At 48.8% G+C, this 14,492-nt stretch overlaps 1 protein-coding gene across 4 annotated transcripts in view; it reads left to right on the top strand.

The window, feature by feature from the left end:
• Positions 1-8,365: 8,365 nt before the first annotated feature.
• The window catches only part of CFAP45 (cilia and flagella associated protein 45), a 29,325-nt gene continuing 23,198 nt past the window's right edge, over positions 8,366-14,492 (top strand). For 2 of the 4 annotated variants that reach the window (XM_019988291.2, XM_070783721.1), the window contains exons 1-2: positions 8,370-8,444; positions 14,092-14,217. In XM_019988291.2, coding sequence (XP_019843850.1) covers positions 8,442-8,444; positions 14,092-14,217 — 129 coding nt within the window. In that variant the 5' untranslated portion in view covers positions 8,370-8,441. Of the gene's footprint in view, positions 8,445-14,091; positions 14,218-14,492 lie in introns of all 4 variants that reach the window. The other 2 variants (XM_019988328.2, XM_070783728.1) reach the window with 2 other exon arrangements.

Raw genomic sequence — 14,492 nt, forward strand, 5'->3', positions numbered from 1 at the left:
GCCCCTGATCCTGTAACTTGGGGTTTCTGTCCCCGAGGCTCCTTGATTTTTTTGGGAGCCCACTGACAGCCTAGCATTTCCCTCCAGCAAGAAAAGCTACCACAATCACCAGGACAATATCTGAGAGTTGTGCTTTCAAGGCACTTCCATATCTATGAGTTCCAGGGACAGGAAGCCTTGTCACCACTTGGGAAAGCTTGAATATTTTTATACCTTTTGGGGAGAAGAGAGAAACTGAAACCTAGAGACTGTAAGTGATGGTCCAGGGTCCCAGGGATTTTGAGAATAGAAAGCACATCTCAAGTGTCTTTAGATGGCTCCTGGTTCTCAAAACAGTAGTACCCGACCCAAAGGGAGCTCATCCCAAGTTCATGGTTTCGAATTGGTTCTGCATATACTAGAATTCAGGTCTTTGGACTCCTGGTCATTCACCAGGTGTTGAAAATACCCATGTCAAGCATCCCTGGGGATGGGACTGACTGGAGAGTCCAGCAGACACACAGGATGGTTGGAATGCCTCAGGCCCTATCCAGGATCTTCCCCAAGCATGCCACCTTCTAACTGGTTGGAAATGCAAATTCTAGTTAGTCCTGTTAGGCCAGGAATCTGCGGTGAAGATTATGGGGGTGGTGCTCTGAATTTACATTTTAAACTGGCTCCCCCTGTAATTCTTAGGCAGCGGCACTGTCCTAGGAGATTCAGACAGAGAAGTTTCTCCAACAAGAAAATTGAGGTCTGAGCCAGCTCTGGCTGTGCCTTGAACTGGAGTTGTCTCCACCCCCCAACCCTGTACTGTTTGGCGACTGTGGCTGGGTTGCCAGGGGAACCAGGCTGTGTAACTTCCTGGCTTTGGCGGTTTTCCCCCCTTGGCCTTATCTCAGCGTCCGCCACCCAGTCCAGGCCTGTGCCGGTCACGTAGGAGGAGAAGCCGGTGCCAGGCATGTGGAGGCGTGTCCAGGGCACCAGGGCAATGCTGACCCAAGAACGTGGGGCAGGCAGGAAGGTGGAGATGAGATTTTTGAAGTTGGGAAGGCTGCAGATTTATTGATGACTTTCTTCTTGGCCTCAGAGTTATCTGCCCAGGGGGAAGGAGGCCAGGTAGGGAGGTTAAGGGAATCGGGAGGTATGACCAGCATGAGGCTCTCTCTGGCACTGTTCCGCCCATAGTGGGGAGGGCACCAATATCAGAGGGTGATATTGCCCTACTGGCCTGTACGCTCTCATCTTTCCCTCCCCTCTTCTAGACCCAGGGACTCCAACCAGCTACAGGCATCACCCGGCAGTTCTCACTTCCATTCTCACCCTAACCATCTTCTTACCCCAGTTTCACTGCACCCCACTCTTGCCTTGGTGCTCACAGTCTTTCTCCTTGGCCCCAGATTTCTTCTTGTCAAACTCTCTCTCCTATCCCTGTCCCTTGCCTGGTCTCTCAGGCTGTAGCAGGAAGGCTCTACAGTTTTTAAGAATGGGAAAGAGAAAAAGAGTTTTGAAGAAAGCAGGAAGGCAGTAAATTCCTGGTGGAAAATAATTCATGCATTTAAGTATTTATTTGTGTTTTAAGCCATACTTTGTTTTAGAAAGACTTGGGGCAGTTTGAGAGTTCAAATATTCCAGGAAGGGGGTTGTGAAACAATCTCTCAGGCTTCCTTGCAACTTAGAGGATTTACAGTCTGATTCCTGGTCATGTTTATATGACACTGAAGACAAAAGGCATTCCCTCCTCCCCCAGTATCCCCCTGCTTTGTGGGAAGGGAAAGGGAAGAAAGCCACCAGGCAGTATGCAAACTGAGGTTTAAACCTGGTTTGCCCTTCACAGCCCCTCTCTTCTGGGCTTTTATCCATCTCAAAGATGAGGGAACAAGACTCCGGTGGTTGGGCAGGTCACCTAAGGCCTCTCAGTTATAAGCGGCTGTGCTGGGGGTCACACTCTGTTGGTCTGGCTCCCAAAACTTAGTCAGTCCTATCCTTCTTCACTGTGCTGCCTCAGGAGCACGGGTCATGGGGAGAGCTCCCTCCAGGCTGCCCTAGATAGAACTGTGGGCTCTCAACAGCCTAGGAAACAGTTTTGCTTTAGCAAGACCTGAGTGGGCTTCCTAGAATTCCCTTCACAGGCAGGTGTTACCCCTAAGAATGGAGAAGAAGCTGCCATAGGAGGCAGGCCCAGAGGAGGGAAGTGGGGTCCTGGAGAAATGCCAGAATGTGTGCATATAGCGAAGGATTTCAGAGAGAACAGGAGTGTAGCAGACCCCCACTAACCCACAACTCCATCCACTGAACACAAAAGCTTCTACAGGAATGCAGAAGCCCCATCTTTTTTGCCCATTGGACATGTGTGGCCCTGCTCCCCACTATCCCATGTCTAGGGTCTGCAACTCTGATCCCTGTGTTCAGAAGTACAGGTTCCTAAATGCATTTCAAAGAGACAGAGAAAGAATCAGAGTCTCCTTTCTCATGTTCTTAGGCAGGAGACATGGTCCACTGAGAGGCCAGACTTTTCATTTTAACCAAATGGCTCCCCTGGGTCCTGTCTCCCAGGCTCCTCCCATTTAAATGTGCTGATTCATCACAGAGTCAAAATTCTTATCCCTCTTGCCTCAACCAACATGGGGAGCATTTCAGGAGACCAGCCGGATGGGGCCTGCCTAACTCAGCACCCCAAGGCCCTGTGGGGTGGGGAGGAGCTATGGGAGTCAGCCCAGGCCTTGGGCTTTGCTCCCAGCCCTGAGGCACCCAGCAAATCTCTCAGCTCTGGGCTCCTGGCCAACAATCCAGGGTTTACTCTGAGACTTCACTGGGAGTGGCGACTTGGTAGGAAGGGTCAGGCAGCCAGAGGTGGGGCTAGGGTTGAGCAGAGAATCCGGACCTGCCCTCTTCCTTAGGCGACTGCAGCCAGCTGTCCCCCATTGTTCTCACCCCTCAGCTTGCTGGGCGTGAGAATGCTGGAGGGGGCAGAGCAGAGGAGGAGAGTGAATAGAGAGCTTGGGGGTCGGAGTAGAAGGAGGGAAATCCCAAAGATGCACAACAAGTAGAGAAGAGAGGAAGAAAAGGAAGGGCACAGGGGAGAAGGTGGAAGAGGGCAGTGAGGGAGGAGCTGGCAGAGCAGCTGAGGCTGGGAGGTGAGAGCAAGGGCCCCTGCCCAAGTCCCATCGGACATGGCTGGGCATTTGAGCCAAGTTTTGCTGAGAAGGGAAAGGTTGCCTCCTACTTATCAGGGGCGGAACTGCTGGGTTTTGTGAGGCCTGGAGTCTGGGAAGCCCCTGCTAAGAAAAATGATACAAAATTAATTAGAGGAGTAAACACTTAATTCAGAGAAGGTGATGGCAGCCCACTCCAGTAATCTTGCCTGGCAAATCTCATGGACGGAGGAGCCTGGTAGGCTGCAGTCCATGGGGTTGCTACGAGTTTCACTTTTCACTTTCATGCATTGGAGAAGGAAATGGCAACCCACTCCAGTGTTCTTGCCTGGAGAATCCCAGGGTCGGGGGAGCCCGGTGGGCTGCCGTCTATGGAGTCACACAGAGTCGGACACGACTGAAGTGACTTAGCAGCAGCAGCAAACACGTAATTAGAATAGTAAGTCACAACAAATTATCCATTAAAAAAAAATCTGGCAAATACTGTAAGCATCATGACATCTGGAAGAATAAGATACATAAGGTTAAGAATACATAAGAATAAGATACATAATAATAACATAAGATCCATATGAATTTCTCAACCACAAATTGACTCTTGCCAAGGGTGCCCACCATCCACCTCTGCAAGGACTGAATCACGTGCCGCTGCAGCTACTGACCCTCAACACCCCCCTGAAGGAGTTCAGGGCGGAGAGCAGAAATGAGGCCCTCTGTGCTCCTGGAAAACTGGCAGGACAGCTCTGTAGACTAAATTGGTCTTGAGTCCAATTCTTCCATCTCCTCCTATCTAGAAAAACACTACAATCCTTCTTAGTGACGACTGTTTCTTGTGATGAGCAGAAGCTTCAGGAGACTCTCAGAACCTCTCTAAAAAATAAACGTGTATACCTGTGGTGGATTCATGTTGATATATGGCAAAACCAATACAATATTGTAAAGTTAAAAAATAAAATAAAAAAATAAACGGGCTTGATTGCCTGTCTGCCTCCTTTACCAAGATCACATACATATGACCTTCCCCCTTTCCTCTTTGGAGCAGTCTCTGGGAGCTCTCTGAGGTGCTGTCTCCTGGGCTGCAGTCCTCACTTTGCCCCCAGTAAAACTTAACTCACAATTCTCACGTGGTACACTTAAGTCAACAAATTCGCTGCCTGAAACAAGTGAAAAAAGCCTTTACCTTTTTTTGGCTGCTTATTTTTTGTCTCTCCACATGTCAATGGCTTTATAGTATTAATATTACTTTTTAAAGAGAATGGGCTTCCCTGGTAGCTCAGCCAAGAACTACCAGTTTTTCCTCTGGCATGATTTTGATCAGCCCTTTTATTATTGACAGATTGGAATGTTTCATTCATTTCAGTTTCTTGTTGTATCAGTTTTTTGATTGCTGTCAAATTTGAGAAATCTGTGAAATTTCTTATATGAGTTGTAGGATTTGAGGGGATGGTTCAGTACATCATCTTAAATATTCTTTGAGTTGATGGCACTCACTGACCAGACTGTCATACCTCATTTTAGTGTACTAATGTGAATTTTATGCAGTCACCATCAGTGTCAATCTTTTATGTCAAACCAACAAGAAATTTAACATTTCACCAATATATTCATGTGATTTTCCCCTCTGGTTAATTGGATTATTAAACAATCCAGGCACTTGTTTATTCTGTTCAAAATTTTTTCTATTCTTCTTATTGAATTGGGGCTTCCCAGGTGACTCAGAAGGTGAAGAATCTGCCTGCAATGGAGGAGACCCAGGTTTGATTCCTCGGTTGGAAAGATTCCCTGGAGAAGAGAATGGCTACCCACTCCAGTATTCTTGCCTGGAGAATCCCATGGACAGAGGAGCCTGGTGGGCTACACAGTCCGTGGGGTCACAAAGAGTTGGACAACTGAGCGACTAACATTTATCGGATTACCTTTTTTGATAATCTGAAAATTTTTGTTTCAATTTGCTTCTTGGTTTCAAAATAATTTTTACTGATTTCATGGTTCATTTTTATTACTTTTGTCTCATAATCCATTAATTTCTTTTATTGAGATATAATTAACATATAACATTGTATTAGTTTCAGGAGTACACTACAGTGATTCCGTATTTGCATTTATCGTGAGATTATCACCACAATAATTCATCACCACGTATAGTTATAATTTTTTTCCTAGGATGAGAACTTTTAAGATCTGCAACTTTCAAATATACACTATTACTAACGATATACACCATGCTGTACCTTATATCTCCAGGACTTTTATTGTTTTTTGGCCATGCTGCATGGTGAATGGGATCTTAGTTCCCCAATCAGGGATGGAATCCATGCCCCCTGCAGTGGAAACGTGGAGTCTTGACCACTGAACAGCCAATGAAGTCCCAGGACTTATAACTGGAAGCTTGTATTTTTTTACCCCCTGTTCTGCCTCTGGCAGTCACCAGTCTGTTCTCTGTACCTATGAGTTCTCTATTTTTTAGATTCCACATATAAGTGATACCATATTGTATTTGTTTTTCTCTATTTGACTTATTTCACTTAGCATGATGCCCTCAAGGATGACCCATGTTGTTGCAAATAGCAAGATTTCAGTCTTTTTAAAAAAAACAGTTGAATAATATTCCATTGTATATATACACACCCAATATTTTCTTTATACATTGATGGATATTTAGGTTGTTTCCGTGTCTTGGCTATTGCTGTGGTGAACATGGGGTTCATATATCCTTTTAAGCAGTGTTTTCATTTCCTTTGGATAAATACTCATAAGTGGAATTGTTGGATCATATGATAGTTCCATTTTTAATTATTTGAGGAACCTCTATACTGTTTTCCAAAGAGGCTGTACCAATTTCCATTCCCACCAACAGTGAACAAGGATTCCCTTTTCTCTACATCCCCAGCAAAACTTATTGTCTCTTGTCTTTTTTCTTAATTATTTTTTATTGAAGGATAATTGCTTTACTAGCTCTTGTCTCTTTGATAATAGGCATTCTAACATGTGTGAGGTGATGTCTCATTGTGGTTTTGACTTGCAATATCATATTGAGCACCTTTCCATGTACCTGTTGGCTGTTGTATGTTTTCTCTGGAAAAACATTGATTCAGATCCTCTGTCCATATTTCAAGCAATTTTTTTTGACTGGGCTGTGTGGCATGCAGGATCTTAGTTCCCAGGCCAGTAATCGAACCCATGCCCCTTCGGTGGAAACTCCGAGTCCTAATCACTGGAATACCAGGGAATTCCCTCAACCTTCTTTTGAAGCTGCGTTCATGCTAAGTCGCTTCAGTCGTGTCCGACTCTTTGTGACCCCATGGACTGTAGCCCACCAGGCTCCTCTGTCCATGGGATTCTCCAGGCAAGAATACTGGAGTGGGTTGCCATTTCTCCTCCAGGGGATCTTCCCGACCCAGGGATCCAACCAGCATCTCCTGCATTTCAGGTAGATTCTTTGCCGTCTGAGCCACCAGGGACAAAAGCCTGGGATGCAATTCCTTTACCCTGCATTCCTTCGTCCCCCTTTTTCCTGAGTCAACCTCACACCTTTTCCTCAGTGAGGCAGCCTGGGTTGAGAACTTTTGAGTTCGGACAGTTAACTCTCTTGGCCTTAGTCTCCTCTTTGGTGATGGGGATAATAATTCCCTCCACACAGATGGGGCTGTGAGAACTGGGTGGAAAATGCAGAGGAAGTATCCAGCCCTCAGGGGACTGCTTACTTCATCTTCCTTCCTCTCTGGGCTCCAGGGAAGAGGCTGGGGAAGGAAGGGTGCCTGTAGTAGGAAAGCCCAAACCCTTCCCCCCCCCACCCCTCGAGCTGGGAGGACTGTCCCTGGAAGGATAGCTACTCTTGTCTCCCCCTCCCTCTGATCTCACCTCCAACACTTTCAGCCTACCCCACTCCCTCAATTTGTCCGAAGGATCCCAAAGGAGCTAAGGCTGGGAAATCTGGGGAGGGAATGTGAAGCTTGCCAGAGTTGAGTCCTTTTAAAACAGCTGGGGGTGACCTGGTTTCCCTTCCCCCACTCCCCTGAAGCTTGTAAACAGCCCTCTGCAGCCCTAACTCCACGGCCAATCCTTCAGCCCCGAGTGTGTCACAGGAGGCAGTGACTGGCTCTGCAACACAAAAGTCAGGGTGGAGCAAACTCCAGAAAGGTGGACTGTGGAGAGATGTCTAGGGGTGGGGAAGTGGCTCATAGGACTGCAGTTACCGCTTCTTTTTGGTCCAGGAGTTCAGTTTATCAGTACTTGGTCGGGTGGAAAGGTTTTTTTGAGGCTTGGAGCAGGTATGGCTGGGGGGACCAGTTCAGTTTTCTCCCTGCAGGTTGGGAGGGGGTAGAGTTTAGTCTCTAAATCCTGTCCGACTCTTGCGACCCTATGCGCTGTAGCCTGTCAGACTCCTCTGTCCATGGGATTCTCTAGGCAAGAATACTGGAGTGGGTTGCTGTTTCCATCTCCAGGTAATCTTCCCGACCCAGGAAACGAACAGGGGTCTCCTGCATTGCAGGCAGATTGGGAGGCAGAGGTGCCAAACCAAACTGCGAAAATCGTAAAACTCCCAAAAAGCTTTCCAGAATAGTACATACAAACCGGGAAGCGTTAAAAGGTGCGTTCCCTAGAGCCAGGTCCATAGATTTCGATTTCAGATAGTCTGGTAGAATCTACATTTTATTTTGAATAAACTCTCCCAGGTAATTCTGAGCTGGAGGTGTGAAGTCAACATTTTAAGGAACTGCTCCTTAAACTACATACATATCCTCACTGCTGGAAGTCCTTTCTTTGGTCAAACCAGACTGCTGTTTTGAAAGTTGTTTCGGGGGATCCTGCTTGCTTCTCTGCAGACTAAATTCTAACCAGGGTTTGGCTTGGCTCCTCACACTGGGGCAACGGTAACCATGGTAACCTAAATGGGGAGTAGGGGGAAAATCGTGAACCTTGGCTTGGCTCCTGGAGGGGCTGGCAGCAGTTAGACCCGGACCCATGCTAGGCCCTTGACAATTTGGATCTTGACCTAAGAGTTCAATCAAAGCAAAGTGAAGAAGAGCGGGGCGCTCCAGAGAGGGTCATTCTTTCAGAGAGAGGGTTCCCTGCTTCAGCGCCGGCGGGAATGGACACAGGCAGAGGCTCGGATTCCTGAAGCCACTGCGCTCGCCCCTCCGCCAAACTGGAACAGAGAGGCGGGGCCGGGCCGGGCCGGGGGCGGGGCCTGGACCCAGGAGCGCGCGTTCTTGGTTACTATGGTAACGCGTCAACACCCTGAGCGGAAGTGGTGCTGTGGGCTGCAGACGCGGTGGAGGCGCCGAGTTGGGGCGTGCGGCTGAGATGGTGAGGTCCCGGGTGTGGAGAACCTCGGATGGGGACCTCACGTGTTTTCAATTGTGTTGGGGTTCTGGGCGGGGAAAATGAGGATCTGCGGGGGGAAAAGAAGTTGGGTATGGGGGTCAGAAGGTCCAGGAACAGGGATGACAGCCCTAGAAGAAGTTAGGGAAGTCCGGAGGGGGATCCAAGAGAGAAATAAGGAGTGGGATCGATCGCGACTGAAAATGTAATCTGGGGCTGAGCCGAGGAGCTGGAAAAGTGCTGTCCCAATCCTCATCCCCCTCCCATCTGGCTGTGGATTGTGGGATGTGATGTGGAAAAACCACTGGTGAGGAGGCCAGATAACAGGTTATGTTCTGCCTATATGGACCTATGTGCAAAAGAGACACCAGATGCCCGGGTGGAGAGCACACCCAGGAAAAGGACAAGCCTTCGTCTTTGTTCAGTTGACAGGTGTTACAGTTAAGTCAGGGAAACTCCACACCGCCCCGTGCCCACCCTGTTCCAGCTGCGTTCCAGCTCTGTCTTGATGGATTTGAGCTGAACACTCAGGATCTCAGGACACGTGGCACTGCAGTTTTGAAAGGGCTGCACTCTCTGTGTGCAAAGTCAGGACACCATGTCTGACTAGTAGTGCCACAATATGTAAGTCACCTAATGTCCCCGAACCCCAGTTTTCTCTTGTTATTGGGGGTCTGGGTCACTCATAGGTACTCAACAAACATTTGCAAATGAATAAGTGAATGAATGAATAGGGTATCAGATTTGAAAGTCCCTGGAAAGGGATTGGGGCTTCCCTGATAGTTCAGTTGGTAAAGAATCCACCTGCAATGCAGGAGACCCCAGTTGAGGGATTGAGACTGGTCTACCAGGCCTGCATTTCCCTGGGGTGGACAGGATGACATGAGGGTTTGAAAGGACAGCATGCCTGGGAGAAGGTAAGAAAGTAGTGTCTGGGATCCAGGGAGGATGGTGTGGTCCCTAAGGGATAAGTGAGGTGGGGCAGAGGGTAGGTGTTGGAGCCTTGGGTTACTGGAAATAACCTTAGAATTTCTGGGTGCACACCCTATGGCAAAGGTAGCTCCTTCAGTGTACTTGTGGACACACTTCATGCTCAGAGGTCACTCTGCTTTTCTGGGACTAAGTGTGGTTCAAATTCAGGGTCCCCAAGTTGGAGTTTCTAGAAGAGCTTTGTTAATGATAAAATCAACAAATCTCTGGAGGAGAGCAGTTCCCAACTTCTGAGGACTCTCTGCAATGTTGCAGCAGGGGTCTCCTTTCACTTATGCTTTTTATGGTGCATATTTATCCCTGGATCTCCATATTTATCTCCACCCGGGGATCTAGTGTCTCTTTTGCACGTAGGTTTGTGGGCCCGGTGCTATGTCTGTGAGGTCCTAGCATTGCACTTGGCATCTAAGGGCTCACAGGAAGTGTTAGTTCCCTTTTTCGCCTCTTTCGAAAATGTCTTATCTCCAAGTCAAATGAATCAGTGAGTTGCACCTGTTTAGACTTGTGGGCTTCAGCTCACCCAGATCAGGGATTCCCCATCCAAGGGCCACTCAGAGTGGGGCTTTGGTTTGTTGACTGAGCCCTTCTGAAGTCCCTTGGAGAGGACAGGGCATATGGGCACCTTTGAGAAGTAGTGGGTCAAGTTAGTGATCTCTGACCTTTGGCAGGCTAGGGGTGTGTGTGTGATGCTACTTACTAGCTTTTCAGGCTGTTTGGAGGAGTGGGGAGACAGGGTCACAATTAGGCACACCACTAGGACCCTTACAAAAATAATAAATAACATCCCCCAGAAGGAGGGACAGGGCCTCAGTGTTGAGTAGGATGTCATCTTCAAATGGTACCCCACAGATGGCCAAGCTGGTTGTATTTGAGGAGAGGGAGGACCTGAGTGAAAGGCAAGATGCCTGGTACATGGGCATCCCCACCTTCTTCGTAACCAAAGTCTACAGAAAAGGAGGTAGAATCAGGTCAAGAGCGTGAAGCCGGTGGTGAACCTATGTGTGAAAGAAACTAGATCCCTGAGTGGACAGCACACCCGGGAAAGGACAGGTCTTCGTCTTTGTTCAGTTGCCAGGTGTTACAGATACACCAGGGAAACTCCACGCTGCTCTGTTCCAGCCCCGATCCAGCTCTGTCTTGCTGGAATTGAGCTGAACATCCCAGATCTCAGGACATCTGGAACTGTAGCTTTTTAAGGGCTGCACTCTCTGTGTTCACAGTCAGGGCACCAGGTCCACTGCTTTGTTTTGTAAAAATAGTGCCCCCTTCCCCTATCTCAGCCATAAAGAGAGTTACCTTTTCAATGCAGATCATTATTCAAAATGAGAAATACCTTAAGATGCTAATGCTCACCTGAAATTACTGTTAAACATTTTGTGAACTTCTTTCAGTGACACATTTCGGTTTCATAGGAGCGTTTTTATGGCAATACTTGCATATTTCATATAATCTACTTTCTTTTAAACTTGATACATTAAGGAGATCACCCTGCGTTTATAATGATGTGAAAATCGTATTCTGGTTAACCAGTTAATCTTTCTGCATCAGAATCTCTCCTGGAGCCCCCAGCAGGGGCTGAATTCTTACAGACATAGGATGGGATGCTATTTGAAGAGATAAGGCGTCAGCTAGGTCACCAAAAGGAAAATATAAAGGTTAGGGCTGGCATCTTTTTCTGTCCCAATCCTCTTCTTCCCCAATCATCCTTGTCCCCTCAAAGGTCTTTCCTTCCCTACCAGAGATGCCTTCCCTCAAGGAAGATGAGCACTCTAGGCACAGCTCAGCTTCTTGGGGATATTTATAATTTGTTAAGTCATGCAAGAAATAAAACCAGCCCTCCACCTCCTGGAAGAACCTCTTGGCTACTGCCTCTGGCCCAGAGGATCTAACTTTCCATTTCTGCTTGTTCCTTCATTTTTTCTAGTACTTTTACACAGTGACCTCCCTAATCCTTCTTGTTGCTTTTGGCAAAACTGGTTATTCTAACCCTGGTGTAAGGCTTGTGGCTTCAAAGTCAGCATTTCCCCAGTGAGGTTTCTCAGCCACCCAACCCCAGAGCTCAACGCTTCCTTCTGCTCTGCCAAGCGGCTGCTTTTCTGTGGTCATCATCTGTTTTCCTTCCTCTGTTCTGACTTCGAGGCTCAGGCAGTCGAGTATTTCTTGTGTGACTTCCTCTTGACCTGGGTGCCAAGGGCGTAGGAGGGAAGTGACACAGTCCCAGCGCTGGAGGATCCTACAGTCTGGTGGGCACCCGAGCCTGAGGGGAAGGTTGCAGGAGCCCTTGGAAAGAAGCAGGAAAACAAACGCAAAACAACAATAATGCTTTCCATCTGTGCTCCAAAGCCTTTTCACGTACGTTATTTTCCCCAGTGCAGACCACATACGTGATGTGGAAAATGTGGAGTGGTGGTGTATTCTGGAAAGGCTTCTGTCTCAGTCTGGTCTGCAGACCCCAAGAGGTCGTCTTGCTTGGTTTCATTCATTCGTTCTTCAGCAAATGCATATCGAGGTCCTGCTACATCCAGACTCTGCACCTTTCCCCTTGGAACTGACACCGTCTCTTGTGATCCAATGCCCTCATCATTTCAGGTTATTCCTTAAGCTTTGCCTCAGTCCCACCTGTTGTGGATTCTAGTCATTCCTTCTTATTCTATTTTTGGTGGAAAGGGGAGCTGTTGCTCCCCACTCTCCATGTAATAACCCTTCAGAGTCTGTTATTAGGCATCCTTGGGGCTCCTGTATTTACCTTTCATGAATTAAAGCTTTTCTGCTCTGCTGTATTGGGGCTGACAGAGGCTGTAAAGCAAGGCGCCCTCTGTGAGCCTTCTGCTGACTGTGCCAGGCTGGGAGGGAAGGGCACACACAGCCATGCTTGTTGTGTGGAATGGAGCCAGCCGGAGAATAATTGCCCAATTTGGTGCGAAAACCTGCCACAGGTGGAACAGGTGCTGCAGGGAGTTTTCTGTGGTCATGGCGGATTAGAGAGAGCATTCAAAACATATCGCCCAGTGTTTAGTGACCTGGAATTCACGGTCATTTCCCTGTTCACCCTGTCCCCCTGATGGCTGCTCATTCCCAGGGTTGGTCGACCTGACGCGTCCAGCCCTTTGCATCAGGGTCTTCCATCTCCGAGAACTGCAGGAGATGGGGGCTCCTCCAGAATGAGATTTAGGGTAACCCTGGAGTTGTCCCACAGTCCTCACAGAAACCGCCCCCTGGAGACAGACTTCTCTTTAGGCTGAGCTGAAGTGGGACTGACCTTGGGGAATGGAGGTTGTGTTAGTCAGGGTTCTTGGTTATAAACAACAGAGCCAGAACTCCAATTTAGGGAGAAGGGAATGTATGGAGAGGATTTTGGAGAGTGCACAGAGTTCACGCCAAGGCTGGGCAGCTAGGCTTGGAAAATGAAAACACACAGGAACTGCAGCCAGAACTGAGGCTCAGATCACAACCCGGCACTGGCCTGGCAAAGACCCTTGATGCCACCCCCGGGGCTGGCACTTTATCGTGGCAGCTGCTCCTTGCGCCCTTATCAGCATTGCCCCAGACACAGGGAGTGACTGCCACTGCTGCCTTTGTCAGAAGGGGTTTCCATGTTCCATCTCTTACATCACTAGTTCCCTATTCATTGTCAGGCTTGGGGGATCTGATGGCTCACCTAGGTCCTTTGCCCAGGCTTGGAAGGCAGCTGTCTGATGTTTTCAGCTTCTACGCTCAGAGATGATCCCTGTCTCTTTCAGCTCATTAGATGGGAGAGACAAGGATCCAACCTAGAAGAGTACTGGATGGCTAAAAACTGACTCATTCGTGTTCAAGGGGTTCCCCCAGTGGCTCAGTGGTAAAGAATCTGTCTGCAATGCGGGAGACGTGGGTTCGATCACTGGGTCAGGAGGTTCCCCTGGAGGAGGGCATGGCAACCCACTCCAGTATTCTTGCCAGGAAAATCGAGTGTAGCCTGGTGGGCTACAGTCCATGGGGTCGCAAAGAGTCGAATATGAGTGAAGTGTCTGAGCATGCATGCACGCACATGCACATTCAAGCAGTCCTGAGAGTGAAAGAGCCTCGTGGTGGACACAGCTTCAGGGTGGACCTGTTTGCCTGATTGTAGCTGGTAGTCGTTCATCCACTGAAGTTTATCAGGCACCTGCCGGCTGTGTGCAAGGTGCTTTTCAGCGTTACTGTCCTCGGGTCCCTACCGTAACCTTGTGAGATGGTGGGGACATGGAGGAGGTCAGATGGTAGCATCAGCTGTGAAGGGGGCTTGGTGTTCAGATGACGAGGTTGGAGGTGACGACACTGCCTTTCTGGAGAGGACAGCCCATGTGGCCTCACAAGAGACTGCTTGCGGGAAACGAGAACTGGGCTGACACTGAATCATCCTCCTGCCCGCCTTCCTTCCCTGCTGTGCAAGGGCTTGGACTTCTTCAGCTCAGAAACCTCAGAAGTCCTCCTTCTTGCTGGGCTGGTGTCCAGGGAAGCCACTGCTCCTGTAGGGCGTCTCCTGTGTTTCAGGATTTACCCAGGTGCTTTCCCATACACCCACCCAACCTTCCCTCAGCACGGGCTGGTGAAGCGTCTACCTTGCCTGGGGTGCAGATGGTGGTCGGTACTGATGAGCCCAAATTTCTGCCTCTCCCTGCAGCCATTAAGCACAGCTGGCGTGCTGAGCTCTGCCTCTACTGCTTCCAACAGGTCAAGGAATAGGCCTCGCTATCGGACCAAAGCCCTGAGCTCCGAGGTGGATGAGAGCCTTTTTGGAGCTATCAAGGTAACCGTGCCTCAGTCCCTCCAGGGAGCTGTCACCAGGAGCTTTGTGACCTGAACAAAGCTAGCTCTGGACAGGTCACTCCCTCTCCCAGGGAACTCTCAGACTGAGGGCAGTGGGGGTTTCTGCGGCTCCAGTGGACAAGCTCACTCTGTGGGGCCCATGTAAACAGGCCACCTGGCTTCCTCTGCCCTTGAGATCTTTACATCTGTGCACCATTTGAAGATCTGTTATAATGCTGAAGGGAGGCTCAACTGCTGAACCCTCAGTGTCTGCTC

Source organism: Bos indicus, chromosome 3 (genome assembly GCF_029378745.1).
Source record: "Bos indicus isolate NIAB-ARS_2022 breed Sahiwal x Tharparkar chromosome 3, NIAB-ARS_B.indTharparkar_mat_pri_1.0, whole genome shotgun sequence".
Classification (NCBI taxonomy): Eukaryota; Metazoa; Chordata; class Mammalia; order Artiodactyla; family Bovidae; genus Bos; species Bos indicus.